General features: G+C 41.4%; 1 protein-coding gene across 1 annotated transcript in view; it reads left to right on the top strand.

Annotated features, from left to right (window-relative positions):
* Positions 1–15,816, top strand: part of AGBL1 (AGBL carboxypeptidase 1) — a 543,682-nt gene that overhangs the window by 46,708 nt on the left and 481,158 nt on the right. The window contains exon 5 of the mRNA XM_075273295.1: positions 6,139–6,232. Within this exon, the coding sequence (XP_075129396.1) occupies positions 6,139–6,232 (94 nt within the window). The remainder of the gene's footprint in view (positions 1–6,138; positions 6,233–15,816) is intronic.

Raw genomic sequence — 15,816 nt, forward strand, 5'->3', positions numbered from 1 at the left:
TGGGGTGGTTAGAGGCTCCCTCCACCATTAATTGGTCCAAACTGGGCTGGTTAGAGGCTCCCTCCACCATTAATTGGTCCAAACTGGGCTGGTTAGAGGCTCCCTCCACCATGAATTTGCCCAAACTGGGCTGTTTAGAGGCTCCCTCCACCATGAATTTGCCCAAACTGGGCTGGTTAGAGGCTCCCTCCACCATGAATTGGTCCAAACTGGGGTGGTTAGAGGCTCCCTCCACCATTAATTGGTCCAAACTGGGCTGGTTAGAGGCTCCCTCCACCATGAATTGGTCCAAACTGGGGTTTTTAGAGGCTCCCTCCACCATGAATTGGTCCAAACTTGGCTGTTTAGAGGCTCCCTCCACCATTAATTGGTCCAAACTGGGCTGGTTAGAGGCTCCCTCCACCATGAATTGGTCCAAACTGGGTTTTTTAGAGGCTCCCTCCACCATGAATTTGCCCAAACTGGGCTGTTTAGAGGCTCCCTCCACCATGAATTGGTCCAAACTGGGTTTTTTAGAGGCTCCCTCCACCATGAATTGGTCCAAACTTGGCTGTTTAGAGGCTCCCTCCACCATTAATTGGTCCAAACTGGGCTGGTTAGAGGCTCCCTCCACCATGAATTGGTCCAAACTGGGTTTTTTAGAGGCTCCCTCCACCATGAATTTGCCCAAACTGGGCTGTTTAGAGGCTCCCTCCACCATGAATTGGTCCAAACTGGGTTTTTTAGAGGCTCCCTCCACCATTAATTGGTCCAAACTGGGCTGGTTAGAGGCTCCCTCCACCATTAATTGGTCCAAACTGGGCTGGTTAGAGGCTCCCTCCACCATGAATTTGCCCAAACTGGGCTGGTTAGAGGCTCCCTCCACCATGAATTGGTCCAAACTGGGTTTTTTAGAGGCTCCCTCCACCATGAATTTGCCCAAACTGGGCTGGTTAGAGGCTCCCTCCACCATGAATTGGTCCAAACTGGGGTTTTTAGAGGCTCCCTCCACCATGAATTGGTCCAAACTGGGGTTTTTAGAGGCTCCCTCCACCATGAATTTGCCCAATCTCTGCTGGTTAGAGGCTCAATCCACCCTGATTTTCAAAACAAATGTTGGTGCCAACCTCAACTTACTACAAGGGCCAAATTCACTGCTGGTGACAAGCTCTCCTCACTGCAAGTGCCAAATACACATGTTTCAAGGTGTTTTCCTACTGTCAGAGAGGTGGTATTGAGTGTGTAAAGTGTGTAGTTGTTAGGCTGTGATGTTGGGGTAATAGAGGGTCTTTGGTGTGTTAGATGCCCCCAGACATGCTTCCCCTGCTGTCCCAGTGTCATTCCAGAGGTGTTGGCATCATTTCCTGGGGTGTCATAGTGGACTTGGTGACCCTCCAGACACGGATTTGGGTTTCCCCCTTAACGAGTATCTGTTCCCCATAGACTATAATGGGGTTCGAAACCCGTTCGAACACACGAACATTGAGCGGCTGTTCGAATCGAATTTCGAACCTCGAACATTTTAGTGTTCGCTCATCTCTACTCCTTATACCTGTTTACAATAACCTGCTCAGTATTTATGACTTATGTATATTATATATGGATAACGTTATGTGTTTATTTTTATGAATAATAATAAACGGTAAATATGCTTATTTACCAGTATATAGGTTAGTTATGAATTGCTACATTAAAAAGCACCCCTGTAAATGAGGCGGCTTTTAGCGAACGCAGCATCATTAGTCAGCTTGTACTAGCTCCCTTCATGTCCTTGAAAGCTCGATCTTCTGTGACCACATCTGACATTTCCAAATAATGGTTGTAGCAGCTGTGAACATGTGAAAAGGCACCGGGCAGGTCAGAACTGACCCCTCCAAGCTTTAATGTACAGTGTTCAAAATGGCATTGACTAACAGAGCTCCCTGCAATTAATACATTGCACTCTGACTTCTGCTTAATGCCATGTATTTACTAGAAACTTTAAGTCACCTTGATAATGCTGTCAAATGTGCAGGAACCATGTCTTACAGTAAAATGAGCTGAGGACATAGATATACATATCTCTAGGAAAAGATCTAGTACAACTAGTAATTTATTTGCATAAAGACTAGAGACGAGCGAACACTGTTCGATCGAATATCAGGTCATTTGAGGTATTTGTTCCCAATCGAATACCACGCGGCATAAGCAGTGAAAATTTGTATCCCCTCCCACCTTCCCTGGCGCGTTTTTTGCACCAATAACTGTGCAGGGGAGGTGGGACAGGAACTACGACAACGGAGGCAGTGAAAAAAATTAAAAAACCCATTGGCTGCCGAAAATATGTGACCTCCCATTTATAAGAACGGCCGCCGCCATATTCACCATTTTTGCGGTCAAAGATAGGGAGAGAAACATATCTGCTGAGGGCTAGATAGGCATTAGCTTCAGATAGGCAGGGAAAAACCGAAGAACAACAACAATTCTTCTCAGAGCTATACACTGCAGGGACAGGAGTCCAGCTTTCCACGGATGGTGGAAAACAGGGATACAGAACAGTTACTTGTTGCTATATACATGCACACCAGCTTTTGTTAGGGGTGTCCCCCCACAAAATAGCAGGAATCCACAGCAGTTATTTCTTGCTATATACGTGCAAACCAGCTTTTCTTTGGGATGTCGTCCCCCCCCCCCCCACAAATTTGCAGGAATACAGAGCAGTTACCTCCTGCTATATATACGTGCAAAGCAGCTTTTATTAGGGGTGTCACCCAGAAAATAGCAGGAATCCACAGCAGTTACTTCTTGCTATATACGTGCAAACCAGCTTTTCAGGCAGTGTGTAACCCCAAAACAGGGATATAGAGCAATTAGGTCCGGTTATGTATGCTCAATCCAAATATCCAGGGTGTGTACCCCCAAAACCTAGGTGGGAGACACTGAAATTCAGTCAGGCTATGTACGTTCAATCCATATATCCAGGGTGTGTACCCCCAAAACCTAGGTGGGAGAGACAGAAATTCGGTCAGGCTATGTACGCTGAATCCAGCTTTTCACGATGTGTACCACCAAAACCTAGGTGGGAGTGACAGAAATTTAGTCAGGCTATGTACGCTCAATCCAGATATCCAGGGTGTGTACCCCCAAAACCTAGGTGGGAGACACCGAAATTCAGTCCGGCTATGTACGCTCAATCCAGTTTTTCACGGTGTGTATCCCAAAACCTAGGTGGGAGAGACAGAAATTCAGTCAGGCTATATACGCTCAATCCAGTTTTTCACAGTGTGTAACCCCAAAATCTACCTGGGAGACACATAAATTCAGTCAGGCTATGTACGCTGAATCCAATTTTTAAGGGTCTACCCCCTAAAGCTAAGTGAGAGACACAGCAATTCAATCAGGCTTTATCAGCTCAATTCAATTTTTAAGGGTCTACCCCCCGAAGCTAAGTGGGAGACAGCCGTTCATTCAGTCAGGCCATGTATGGTCAATCCAATTTTTAAGGGTCTATCCCCCAAAAGCTAAGTGTGATACACAGCAATTCAGTCACACTATATCATCTCAATCCAATTTTTTGTTCAATCCAGTATTGTTTGCTCTCCATGATGTGAACTATGCCTTTGTCTCTTGAAAAGCAACCTAACATGAAGTCAGCCATGTGTGCCAGTGTGTTACTTGGCATGTCTTATAATGAGCTTCTAACCAGCACAGTTGGGGGAATCAGGGTGGATTGAGCTTCTAACCAGAAGAGTTTGGGGGCATTAGTGTGAATTGAACCTAGTAGGAGCAGAATTGTGCAACACTGATGGTGGAGGAGTAGTATGAGGAGGAGGAAGAATTGTAGAGGGTGAGCACACACATCAAACTTCATGTCAGGGTGCTTGACACTGCTGGAAATGAAAATGATGGGTCTATCCAGTGGCTGTTCATTTTGATCAGCGTCAGCCGGTCACCACTGTCAGATGACAGCTGGCTGTGCTTATCCGTGAGGTTGCTACCTGCTGCACTGAAGACATTCTCCGAAAACATGCTGGCGTTAAGGCAGGAAAGGACCTCCAATGCGTAGCGTGCAAGTTCCAGCCACAAATCCAACTTGGAGATCCACTAAATGTAGGGCGCAGAGGGATTGGAGAGGACAGAGCTGGGGTCGGCCAGGCAACATGCACCTATACTTGTCCTTCCTGGTGATACTAGGCCCAGCAGTGGCGGTAGTTTGGCCAGGGGGTGCCATTAGCGTGTCCCAGACCTTGGATTTCCCATTGCCTATTCCATCTGTGGTTGTCATAGGCAACGTGATTTAAAGGGGTGCTTGTTAATGTTTCTTTAGCTTAAATTTGGGTTACTGTCCATCCATTTGGGGAAGAAAGAAGGTTTCCAGGTATTTTCACACTTTGATAGAGTTTTTTTTATGTGTGGAAAGTGTGTAGTTGATAGGGTGTGATGGTGGGGTAAAACTGTGACTTGGGCTTGTTAAATGCCCCCAGACATGCTTCCCCTGCTGTCCCAGTTGCATTCCAGGGTGTTGGTATCATTTGCTGAGGTCATAGTGGACTTGGTGACCCTCCTGAGTCGAATGGTGGGTTCCCCTGAAACTAAGCATTTTTCCCCATAGACTATAATGGGGTTCAATATTCTATTGAATAGTCGAATATTGAGCTGCTATTCGAAATGAATAATGAATATCAAATATTTTACTTTTTGCTCATCTCTAATAAAGACCTTTAGCCACTTCCACCAACTTCAACTCTTTGCATGCTTCAATAGAATATGTCTTACCGATTCTGACATAGTTGGAAATTTTTCTCCCCACCATTGCCGAACAATCATTGCTGTTAGGTTCAGTAGAATTATGACAAAAGAGAGCATAATTGTGCTAAAACACAATTAGCCAATACAAACCTGCAAGTCTTTCACTCATATTCCTACTGCTATACACACGGTCACTCCACATGCACACAGCATTACTCCAAGTGCACCCAACACTGATATCCAAACTGAGATACACACATCAGAGGATTAGATGCACAGCTCAGAACACACTATCACACATCGGAGAATTAGATACACAGATCAGTGCACATTATCACACATCAGAGGTATGGTGGGGGGTTAGAGAAAAAAATCCTGATGAGTACCTATTGAGGATGCAATGAATTCCAGTTGGTGGAGGTGGTGAAAGACCATCTTTAAGGCTAAGGCTCCATATGGCAAAGTGCAGCAAAAGAATGTTGCTTAAAAAAACAAGGCCCCAAAGATGAAATACATCCCCTGTTCTGTGCCTTGCTCGCCACTTTCCACAAATGTGGCTGAGCACGGAGTAAAGCGGGTTGGGGATGACATAGCCTGACATATTTACTTCTGGCATGTGTAGATCAACATTATGGCACACCAACATCTGTAGGAATTATCAAGAGGCGGAAGCCTTGTAAGGCCCATTATTAAGACTGACATATGAAATGCCAGTCTTTATAAACCTGCCTCATTGCTGAGTTGCCTGGCTGTTGCCAGTCTATAGTTATATTCTTTTTTACTAAGCTGCCGACCAAAGATATCTGAACCCCTCCTTAGTAAACATCATGGCTGAGAAATTGTGTTTTTTTTAATTGTAGTTTCAATTGTTCTGTTGAGAAATTTAATATTATTGCAATAATCTAAACAGGAGCAAATGTAATGTAAGATAATGGTGGGGTGAATTACTACTAGAGTACTTCTTTAAATGATCTTAAGTGATCTGAATTGCCTTATTAAGTTACCTACGCCCGTACAATGTTAGGAACAACTGGTTTATTTATTTTTATGAAAAGAAGCTCCTCATAGTACATTCTGTCCCGTAATAATCCAGCAAACTAGAAAAAAGTGATGTTTTTAAGCCAAATGCTAGGAGACAAGTACACTCGAGACGCATCTGTGATGAATGTCTTCTCAAAACAAGCTTACCGCACATATAAATCCTCTATCCTCTTTTGATTAGTGCTCAAAATTTTTTCTGTGAGAAAGAAGAAAAAAAAAAAAGATTTATAGGCATTCCTTGTTCATTGATATGTGTTACCGTAGGGAATGGAATGTACCTTTTGTCAGATGAAGCAACTTTCTAGACAAAGGTCAGACTTTGTAAATATCAGCAGATTTTGATAGCTTTTTATTTTTATGTATTTATTCATTTATTATATTTCTTTGCAGTTTCGGTGGGAGAAATGTTGGGCATAAATGGTGCCATGGAGCTGCTTTTTAAAATCATCTCGCCATATACCAGAAGACACACACATGCAATCAAGTAAGGACTTTAATTTGGCTTAAAGGGAGTCGATCATTGGCTATAGTGATTTTTAACTAAGCATCTATTTGCATAGCCTTTAGAAAGGCTATTCCAGACATACCTTTTATTCATTAATCCTCTCAGCCATTTTTGAATTAGCCCACTTTTATTGATTTGCTAATTATCCAGCACGGAGCACAGGATGTTCACTTAGCACTGTGTGATATGTGCAAACAGGCGACGGTGAGAGCAGGGAAGGCTGCTGCTGCTGCTGACGACTATGATGACTCCTCAGCCTTCCCTGCTCTCACCTCCCCTCTGCAGGAAAATATATCAAAGATTGTTCATTGTTTTTTGGCCCTGATGAAATGAACAGAATGTTCAGATATGAACAGTCCGAATAAAATTCGAAACAGTATCTAGTGACACTGACTGATTCACTAATCCAGTGCGACCTCTAGATACCGGTGACTTTTTCTTTACTGGATCTCTACAGATAAGGAATGTGGTGCAATTACATCATAGTTTATAGCGATAGCCTATAGACATTATAATAGTAGCATCACTTCAAGGCACTGTAACCAATACAATCCCAAACATAACCAACTACATGTATCCACAACATACTAAAAAAAAACAAAAAAAGCCAAAACAGTAACATACATTCAACAGCTAACATGGTACATACTGCCACAGTTCTGGAGCATGTATATACTACCGTTCAAAAGTTTAGGGTCACTTAGAAATTTTCTTATTTTTGAAAAAAAAAAAGAAGTTTTTTTTCAATGAAAATAATACTAAATGGATCAGTAAATGGATGGTAAATGACTATTGTAGCTGCAAACGTCTGGTTTTTAATGCATTACATAGGTGTATAGAGGCCCATTGCCAGTAACCATCCCTCCAGTGTTCTAATGGTACATTGTGTTTTCTAACTGTGCAAGAAGACTAATGGATGTTTAGAAAACCCTTGAAGAAGTATGTTAGCACAGCTGAAAACAGTTTTGCTGGTTAGAGAAGCTATAAAACTGACCTTCCTTTGAGCCAGTGGAGAATCTGGAGCATTACATTTGTTGGTTCGATTAAACTCTCAAAATGGGAAACTCAACAGTCTATTCTTGTTCTTAGAAGTGAAGGCTATTCCATGCAAGAAATTGCCAAGAAACTGAAGTTTTCCTACAACGATGTGTATTACTCCCTTCAGAGGACAGCACAAACAGGCTCTAACCAGAGTAGAAAGAGGAGGGAAGTGGGAGGCCCCGCTGCACAACTGAGTAACCAGACAAGTACACTAGAGTCTCTAGTTTGAGAAATTGACGCCTCACAGGTCCTCAGCTGGCAGCTTCATTAAATAGTACTTGCAAAATACCAGTGTCAACGTTTACAGTGAAGAGGTGACTCCAGGATGCTGGCCTTCAGGGCAGAGTGGCAAAGAAAAAGCTATATCTGAGACTGGCTAATAAAAGGAAAAGATTAATATGGGAAAAAGAACAGACATTGGACAGAGGAAGATTGGAAAAAAGTGCTATGGACACACAAATCGAAGTTTGAGGTGTTTGGAACACACAGAAGAACATTTGTGAGACGCAGAACAACTGAAAAGACGCTGGAAAAGTGCCTGATGCCATCTGTCAAGCATGGTGGAGGTAATATGATGGTCTGGGGTTGCTTTGGTGCTGGTAAAGTGGGAGATTTGTACAAGGTAAAAGGGATTTTGAATACGGAAGACTATCGCTCCATTTTGCAACACCATGCCATACCCTGTGGACAGCGCTTGATTGGAGCCAGTTTCACCCTCCAACAGCACAAAGACCCAAAGCCACCTCCAAATTATGCAAGAACTAATTAGGGAAGAAGCAGGCAGCTGGTATTCTATATGTAATGGAGTGGCCAGCGCAGTCACCAGATCTCACCAGATGTGCAATCTGCTCTGCCCGAGGCCTAGAAGTCTGAAACCTGCACGGGAAGAAGATGTGTGAAGAGGACGTTGCTGAAGAAGATGGAGGCGGTGCTGGAGAGAGTTCTCTCACAGCATTGGGGGCGCCCCCAGTGCTGTTTGAGTGCTGGGGCCCACCCCCAGTGCTAGGAGAGAACTCATTTGCATACCAACAAAAAACGGGATTCCTACGGAACGGCGGCGCGGAGAAGACAACAAAAGTGTTACTCAGGAAAAAAAAAGTGTTTGAAAGATAGGAACCCTTTAATGTAGTACCCCCTCCCTGGATCAATGAGGATCTCAGTGGTTGGTCCCCCACTGTTCAACAATTTAGATAATTATTGTGGAATAACCCCTATAATCACTGCAAGTATAGATCTTGATAACTCTGAAGAATTGATACAGTAAGCACATAGTAAATATACCCCTTTAGGATAAAGCTCCGTGTAGCATTACACATCAAAAAAATCACTGTAGCAAAACCGTGGCAGCAACGCATTGTGGTTTTTCCCACAGCGCTTTTCGCAGAAATCTCTGCGGACTTTCTGCTTCAATTATACCTATAGGGAAATCATTGGCGTTACTGTAGGTATAATTGACTAGCTGTGATTTCAAAAACTGCAATGGTTTTGGAAAATGTAGCATCTCTGATGTGTGTACTTTTCCGCAAAGTGGGGATAGGTTTCGCTGCAATCCCATCCACTATACTGTGACTGTAAAACACTGATTTTTTTTTTCTGCTGCGAGCAAACCACAGCATTTACGCCACATGGGGCCCCGGTCTTAGTTTTCGGAATTCAGGAAATGCCCCCTAAGTGAGTGCTGTTCTTAGTCACTTAGAATATTCTGTTTATTACATTTTTTTATAGGCCTTCAGAATTCCTTTCGTGTGTGAACAATATATGTCAATTGATCTAAGATAAAAAGATCAGCTGAATATTAGAATTGAGATTTAATATATAATGTAAAGTTAAATTTCCCTGTAGTTGTAGGTCATGGAATATAAATGACAGCAATCTTGGGATAGACATAATATCCATGTGGATAAATCTTTGTTTTGGGCATTATTATTATTAACACAGCCCAGTAATATCCTATGAATCTTCCTCATGGGACACAGCTTTTCACCTTTGTGTTGATATAGTGTGTTTATGTGATAGCCTTGTCTCCGTGATGATGAGTACCGCTACTTTCTCTGTCCCTCTTATTGGCAACCATACTGACAAAGGCGAACAGTGTTGACTTGTATACTGACAAATGGCATGATAAGGAGGAAGTGAACTGATAAAATGAGTGCACTTATGAATGCGCCAAAAGGCAGCTCTCCTGAAAATCCCTCCACATGGAGAGGATAATACAAGGAATTGAAGAGTATATCTTTTCTGGGTATTTCCTATACATATACCGTTATAGAAATGAGCAGAAAAAATGCCTTAAATGTAAATAACATGGCCTCCAATTGCAAATGGCATGTTAATTTCCTATGGCGAGCTTTTTTCCAGCAGATAGCATTTTTGTTTATTTTTATATGGCAGCCTATTTATAGATAACCCAACAATGCTGCATTTTTCTGCTTCGGCTGACAGTATACGAGGCCTGCAGTGACTCTCCTTGACAAATGAGAAGACTGTAAAGAGAGAAAAGTTAAACACATTTTTGGTTCACTGCACAAACTTTCTATTAATATAAAACATTGTCCAGGGCCTGATAAGCGTTCCAGTGTTTCTCAGTCACCATTCAGCATTGCAATGTTTGGAATGATAGACATGTCAATAAGAATGCTGTAAACAATTCTGGGGATGGAACACGTGGCTTAGGATACAGGGGATTGAATGAGAAAAATAAGAAAACAAGCCATTATAAGAAGGTCCATTTCCCATTCTAGTTTAGTATTATATAATGTGTTTACTGGTGTGAAAGAATGTCCAGCTTTAACCCTCCAAAATATAACATCCATATATTATCCAGGAATAAAAAACATGTCTACAGGAAATAGCACCACACCTATCCTGTATAATACAGGAAATTGTGCCCCCTAGTTTTCACTAGTAGGAATGTTAAATAATACACTATAAAGTATTGATTAAAATAAAACTATATTAATAGCCTTTTTTTCCCAATATTATTTTTTACAGAAAATAATAATATTGATTAAAAAATAGCCAAGTTTGGTATCGATGTCTCCATAAGCACTATAACATTATTTCACACAACCATCTCCAAGAATTCTCCCGTGCATCCCCCATATTCTGAGCACCATGGAATTAATGGTGCTATATAAATAAACAATAATAATAATAATAATAACTCCTTACCAAGACACACAAGACTGATCCCCACAATCACAAGCTTCAAGAAGGCCCTGAAGACTCACCTATTCAGGAAGGCCTACAACCTCCAATAACACTATCACCGCACCATCATCTGTACAGTCTCTACTCTCACCTTCTGTCTCTATCCCTCTTCCCTCATACACTGTAAGCCCTCACATGCAGGGCCCTCTATCCCACTGTGCCAGTTGGTCATTATTAGTATCATATCTGTTTGTACATTTTGTGTACCATATGTAAACCCTCAAATGTAAAGCACCATGGAGTTAATATAATAATGTACAGCATCATGGAATTAATGGTGCTATGTAAATAAATAATAATATAAATATAAATAATAATAATGGCTCTCAGTCCCAGTGTGTGAAATGACTTTCTTTGTAATGTATCTTTCTGTCTGTATTTGAACCCTACAAATTGTACAGCGCTGCGGAATATGTTGGCTCTATATAATTAAAATATATTATTATTATTATTATTTATCCCATATGGTGAGTGCTGTACAAAATTTAAAAAAAAGTTTGTCACATTGTTTATAAAATAAATATGAACAATTATCAAAAAGTCACAATAAAAGGTACCAATACAAATGATAATTGATCCCACAAAAAACAAGCTCTCACAGCTCCAGCGATGGAAAAATAAAAAAAAGTTTTGGCTCTCAGAATATGGAGGCACTAAAAAAATTATATTTGGCAAATGAGTTATTTTATTGTGCAAAGGTAGTTTAACCCCTTCCCGCCGATGGCATTTTTTGATTTTCGTTTTTCGTTTTTGACTCCCCTCCTTCTAAACCCCATAACTTTTTTATTTCTCCGCTCCCAGAGTCATATGAGGTCTTAATTTTTGCGGGACAATTTTTTCTTCATGATGCCACCATTAATTATTCTATATAATGTACTGGGAAGCAGGAAAAAAATTCAGAATGGGGTGGATTTGAAGAAAAAATGCATTTCTGCGACTTTCTTACGGGCTTTGGTTTTACAGCGTTCACTGTGCAGCCAAAATGACATGTCCCCTGTATTCTGTGTTTCGGTACGGTTCCAGGGATACCAAATTTATATGGTTTTATTTACATTTTGACCCCTAAAAAAAATTCCAAAACGGTGTTAAAATTTTTTTTTTCTAAAAGTCGCCATATTCCGACGGCCGTAACTTTTTTATACATAGGTGTACGGGGATGTATAGGGCGTCTTTTTTTGCGGGGCCGGGTGTACTTTTTAGTTCTACCATTTTCGGGAAATGTTATTGCTTTGATCACTTTTTATTCAAATTTTTATCAGAATTAAAACAGTGAAAAAACGGCGGTTTGGCTTTTTTGACTATTTTTCCTGCTACGGCGTTTACCGAACAGGAAAAATATTTGTATAGATTTGTAGAGCGGGCGATTTCGGACGCGGGGATACCTAACATGTATGTGTTTCACAGTTTTTAACTACTTTTATATCTGTTCTAGGGAAAGGGGGGTGATTTGAACTTTTAATACTTTTTATATTTTTTTTAATTTTTTTTTAATTTTTTTTTTGCATTTATTAGACCCCCTAGGGGTGTTGAACCCCAGGGGGTCTGATCACTAATGCAATGCATTACAATGCTAATGCATTGCAATGCATTGCAAAAAAGCATCATCTCTTTTGCAGGCTGTATACACCAGCCTGCAAAAGAGAGAATTTGCAGACCGGCTGGGAGCCTTTAACAAGGCTCCCGGCTGTCATGGCAACAGGGGGTCGGCCCTGGAGCATGCTCCAGGAGCCGGCGATCCCTGCCAAAATGGCGGCGCCCATGCGCCGCCGGGAAAATGGCGCCTCCGGCGCCTTTGACAGCAGCGCCGGAGGGGTTAATGCCCTTAAAGCAGTAGACACCCGGCGGCTCCCGGGCGGTTGCCATAGTTACAGACCCGACACGCGCCGTACTATTACGGCGCATGTCGGGAAGGGGTTAACATAAAAAAAATCATAATAAATTTGGTATCACTGTACCTTACTGACTGGCAGAATACAGTGCCATGTTATTTATGATGTCCAGTGCACCATGCAAATTTAGAACATAAAAATGGTAAAACTTACTTTTTTACCATCTCATCAAAAAAGAGTTAATAAAATTTGATCAACATGTTGTCCACATGACAATTTGATGTTGACATGAAAATGAAAAAGTTATTGCTTTGAAAATGTGATAATGGAAAAAAAAGAAAACAACCGTGTTTCTAAAGAGTACTCTTCACTACCTCTAACAGGTCCAGCTCTTTGCAAGAATTAATATTCGCTGCTTCATTGATTCTGGAAAAGATAGAATTTTTTCTCAAGCCCCCACCATTCCTGAGCAATCAATGCTGTTAGTTTTGGTGCGTTATATCCTATGTATGTTCTGTACTGTCAGGAGGGCGGTGTCAGGCAGGAGCAGACGAGGGATGTGATTCTGAGCTCTGACACTGTTCCTCTCTGATTGGAGCTCAGAATCACACCCCCTGCCTCAAGAGGTTAAATGGAAACAGGGAACCAATGAAAAGAGGTAAATGTATTAAAAAAAGAAATAAGGCGTGATGCTTATTTTTTTATATGACCCAAACACTGCTTTAATATCAAATCAATGGCACATATTTTGCACCAACGTGCACCACATTTTGCACCAATGATACTGGAAATGTTAGTTGGAGGGAATTATTCCTAATTTACTGAAAGGTGGTTAGGCTAGGTTCACACTAGCGTTTTGGTCTCCGTCACTTGGGTCTTCCAAGGGACCCAAACTGTTCTGGTGTCAGGGTTCCTGCTTCATTCTGTGCCTGCACTTTCTGATCTGGAAGTAAAATGTCTCACAAGACTTCTTTGGCCAGTCATTGGCCTCAGCACTAACATGTTGGGTACTGTTGTTGTTACTGCTAATAGAGCATCAGTAACCACCAAATGATCACTGAGGCCAGTGATCGGGTGCAACGATCACCTGAGCCACTTCCCTTCAGACCAAAAAATTTGAGCTTTGCTCTGATCGTGGTGTTCTGTTCGCTTCGACATCACGTTGAAAAAAATAAATAAAATGTGAGTTTGAATTAAACTGACTGGGGATAGGTGAGTATCGCCTCTGTTCTTATTTCAAATCAACCTTGCCTGGAAGATCCCTTTAAGGCTAAGGCCCCATGGGACGACCCACAGCCTTTTTACATATATACATCATAGTCCAACAACTGCGTCCTAAGAGACAGAGGACAAGTGGCGACTGGGGAATGTGGAAAAAGTGCTGTCCTAAGCTTTGTACTTGGGGTGTTCTTTCAGTGCTTTCGTTTTTTTTCGTTTCGGTTTTATAATGTATGTCAAAAAATATTGCATGGAATATGCTAAAAAGACATCCCTATGTAGGTAGCATACAAAGGGACAGTGAAGGCTCTATACACTAGCATGCAATCCTTGTTACAGCTTCATATAAAATGCTGTTTGGCTCAAAAGCTGCAAATTAGTTTTTTATTCCCTCGACAAGCCATTCCTGCCTTTCCCTGGTTGAACATATGTCTTTTTTCAATTACAGTATCTGTGCAACTAGTTAATAAGAGTAGTAGAAGATTCAGGCAGCAGTATAGATCGGAGCAGATTGAGCTTGCAGAAAATGGTTTTGTGTGGTATATAGATATATCTGGCAATAACATCTTCTCGATAGTGCCAGGCGGTGATCAGATGCAGCAGCTGGCAGCGTGTCAGGATCACACATGTAGACCTGCTCTCCGGTAGATTGAAGTGTAATTCAATTAACTGCTTTAGGTGCAGGAGCAGCGCTCTCCTAATTCCAGGGGTCAGTTTCTGGAGAAAGGATCACAATGACCTCAATTGCTGACCACTCTGGCACCAGGCCTGGGTGTCTCATACTCAATGAATGCCTTAATCATAGTCGGCGCCAGGAAGTTCTTCTGTATTCAGGTGCCACCGCCATGTAAACGGTTAACTCCAGACCTTGTCCTGAGGTCTATGTGTATGCAGAAACCATGGTAACATGACCTCCAGAAGGAAGATGCTGAATTGTACAAATAAATGAGATCAGGCCTAGCGCTTTTTATTATACCATGCCTATATCATGGTGCTTATCACTCATCTGCTTTAATTCAGTTTTCTCCGACATTTTATTTTATCTAGCTCAATGTTTATTGGATTAGCTTTAACAATTGATATGTTTCCACATCTGTTGCTGACGTCTTATAGATCTGAAAAGCCGGCAAGATGTGCTAACATTAAGTCTCTGAGCTGCTATTGTGTGTGTTCACTGTGTACTATGTAAAATATATCTGTGTGTGTGTATATATATATATATATATATATATATATATATATATATATATATATATATATACACACACACATATATACACATATATATTGTGACGGGATTAGCTCAGGGATCATCGTCTCCTCAGATAGACGAGCACTTTTTGGCACAAAATGAAAGTCCAATCCAGCCATGTATGGTGCTACTGGCCGCAACCAGTTTTATTAGGAATTTTCCAGGCAAAACAAAAACAGAATCAATACAAAATAAAATCCTATCCGTCCGGCTACTACCTTCAATAACAGGTTTCCTAACTATGAGAGCTGGGCCTTCTGCACAGCTCCCTAAATACAAAATACAGCAGTATTCCTCACAATTGGTTTCCCAGGAGCAGAGAGAGCCATATACCTGTGGGCTGACTTCCCTTTTATACACAACCTTCAGGAACACAGAAATTAACCCCACACCTCTACAACCTGGAGTGGCTGAGTGGAGTATAGACATACCCAATACTCCTACTCCAGCAGCCAGACCTCTTCCAGGGCTTTGGTAAAACCCTCCGGCCAAGAACGCAGCTTTTCTCAATACCTTTCCTTTTAAGATAACCAGCCTTTCAAAACAATAACATCTCTCCAAAAGACCACCTCTTAAAGAAGACCACCCCTTCACAAAGACCACATTTTCATATTAACCATCTTCTTTGTGAAGACTACCCCTCTAGAAGTCCATTTTGATGCCATTTTTGGTGGTCTTCTCATAGAGGTTTCATTATACTGTGTTCACATATGTGGCCACCCAGTCGCTTTGTTTCAAGCCGCAGCCTAGCAAGAGTTTTGATAACAGGTTACAATATTGTATTGTTTTTTGCGGGGTAAATTGGAGCCCTTAACTAAATTTGTGCTAAGGCCTGGATGGACACACATGTATATTTATAAACAGTCATCACCGTAAGTGTTGGCATCCCTGAAATTTTTCCAGAAAATTAAGTATTTCTTCCAGAAAATTATTGCAATTAAACGTTTTGTTTTGCACATGTTTATTTCCTTTGTGTGTTTTGGAACAACACAAAAAACAGAGAAAAAAGTGTA

The sequence above is a fragment of the Leptodactylus fuscus genome, chromosome 5 (assembly GCF_031893055.1).
Source record: "Leptodactylus fuscus isolate aLepFus1 chromosome 5, aLepFus1.hap2, whole genome shotgun sequence".
NCBI classification, from domain to species: domain Eukaryota; kingdom Metazoa; phylum Chordata; class Amphibia; order Anura; family Leptodactylidae; genus Leptodactylus; species Leptodactylus fuscus.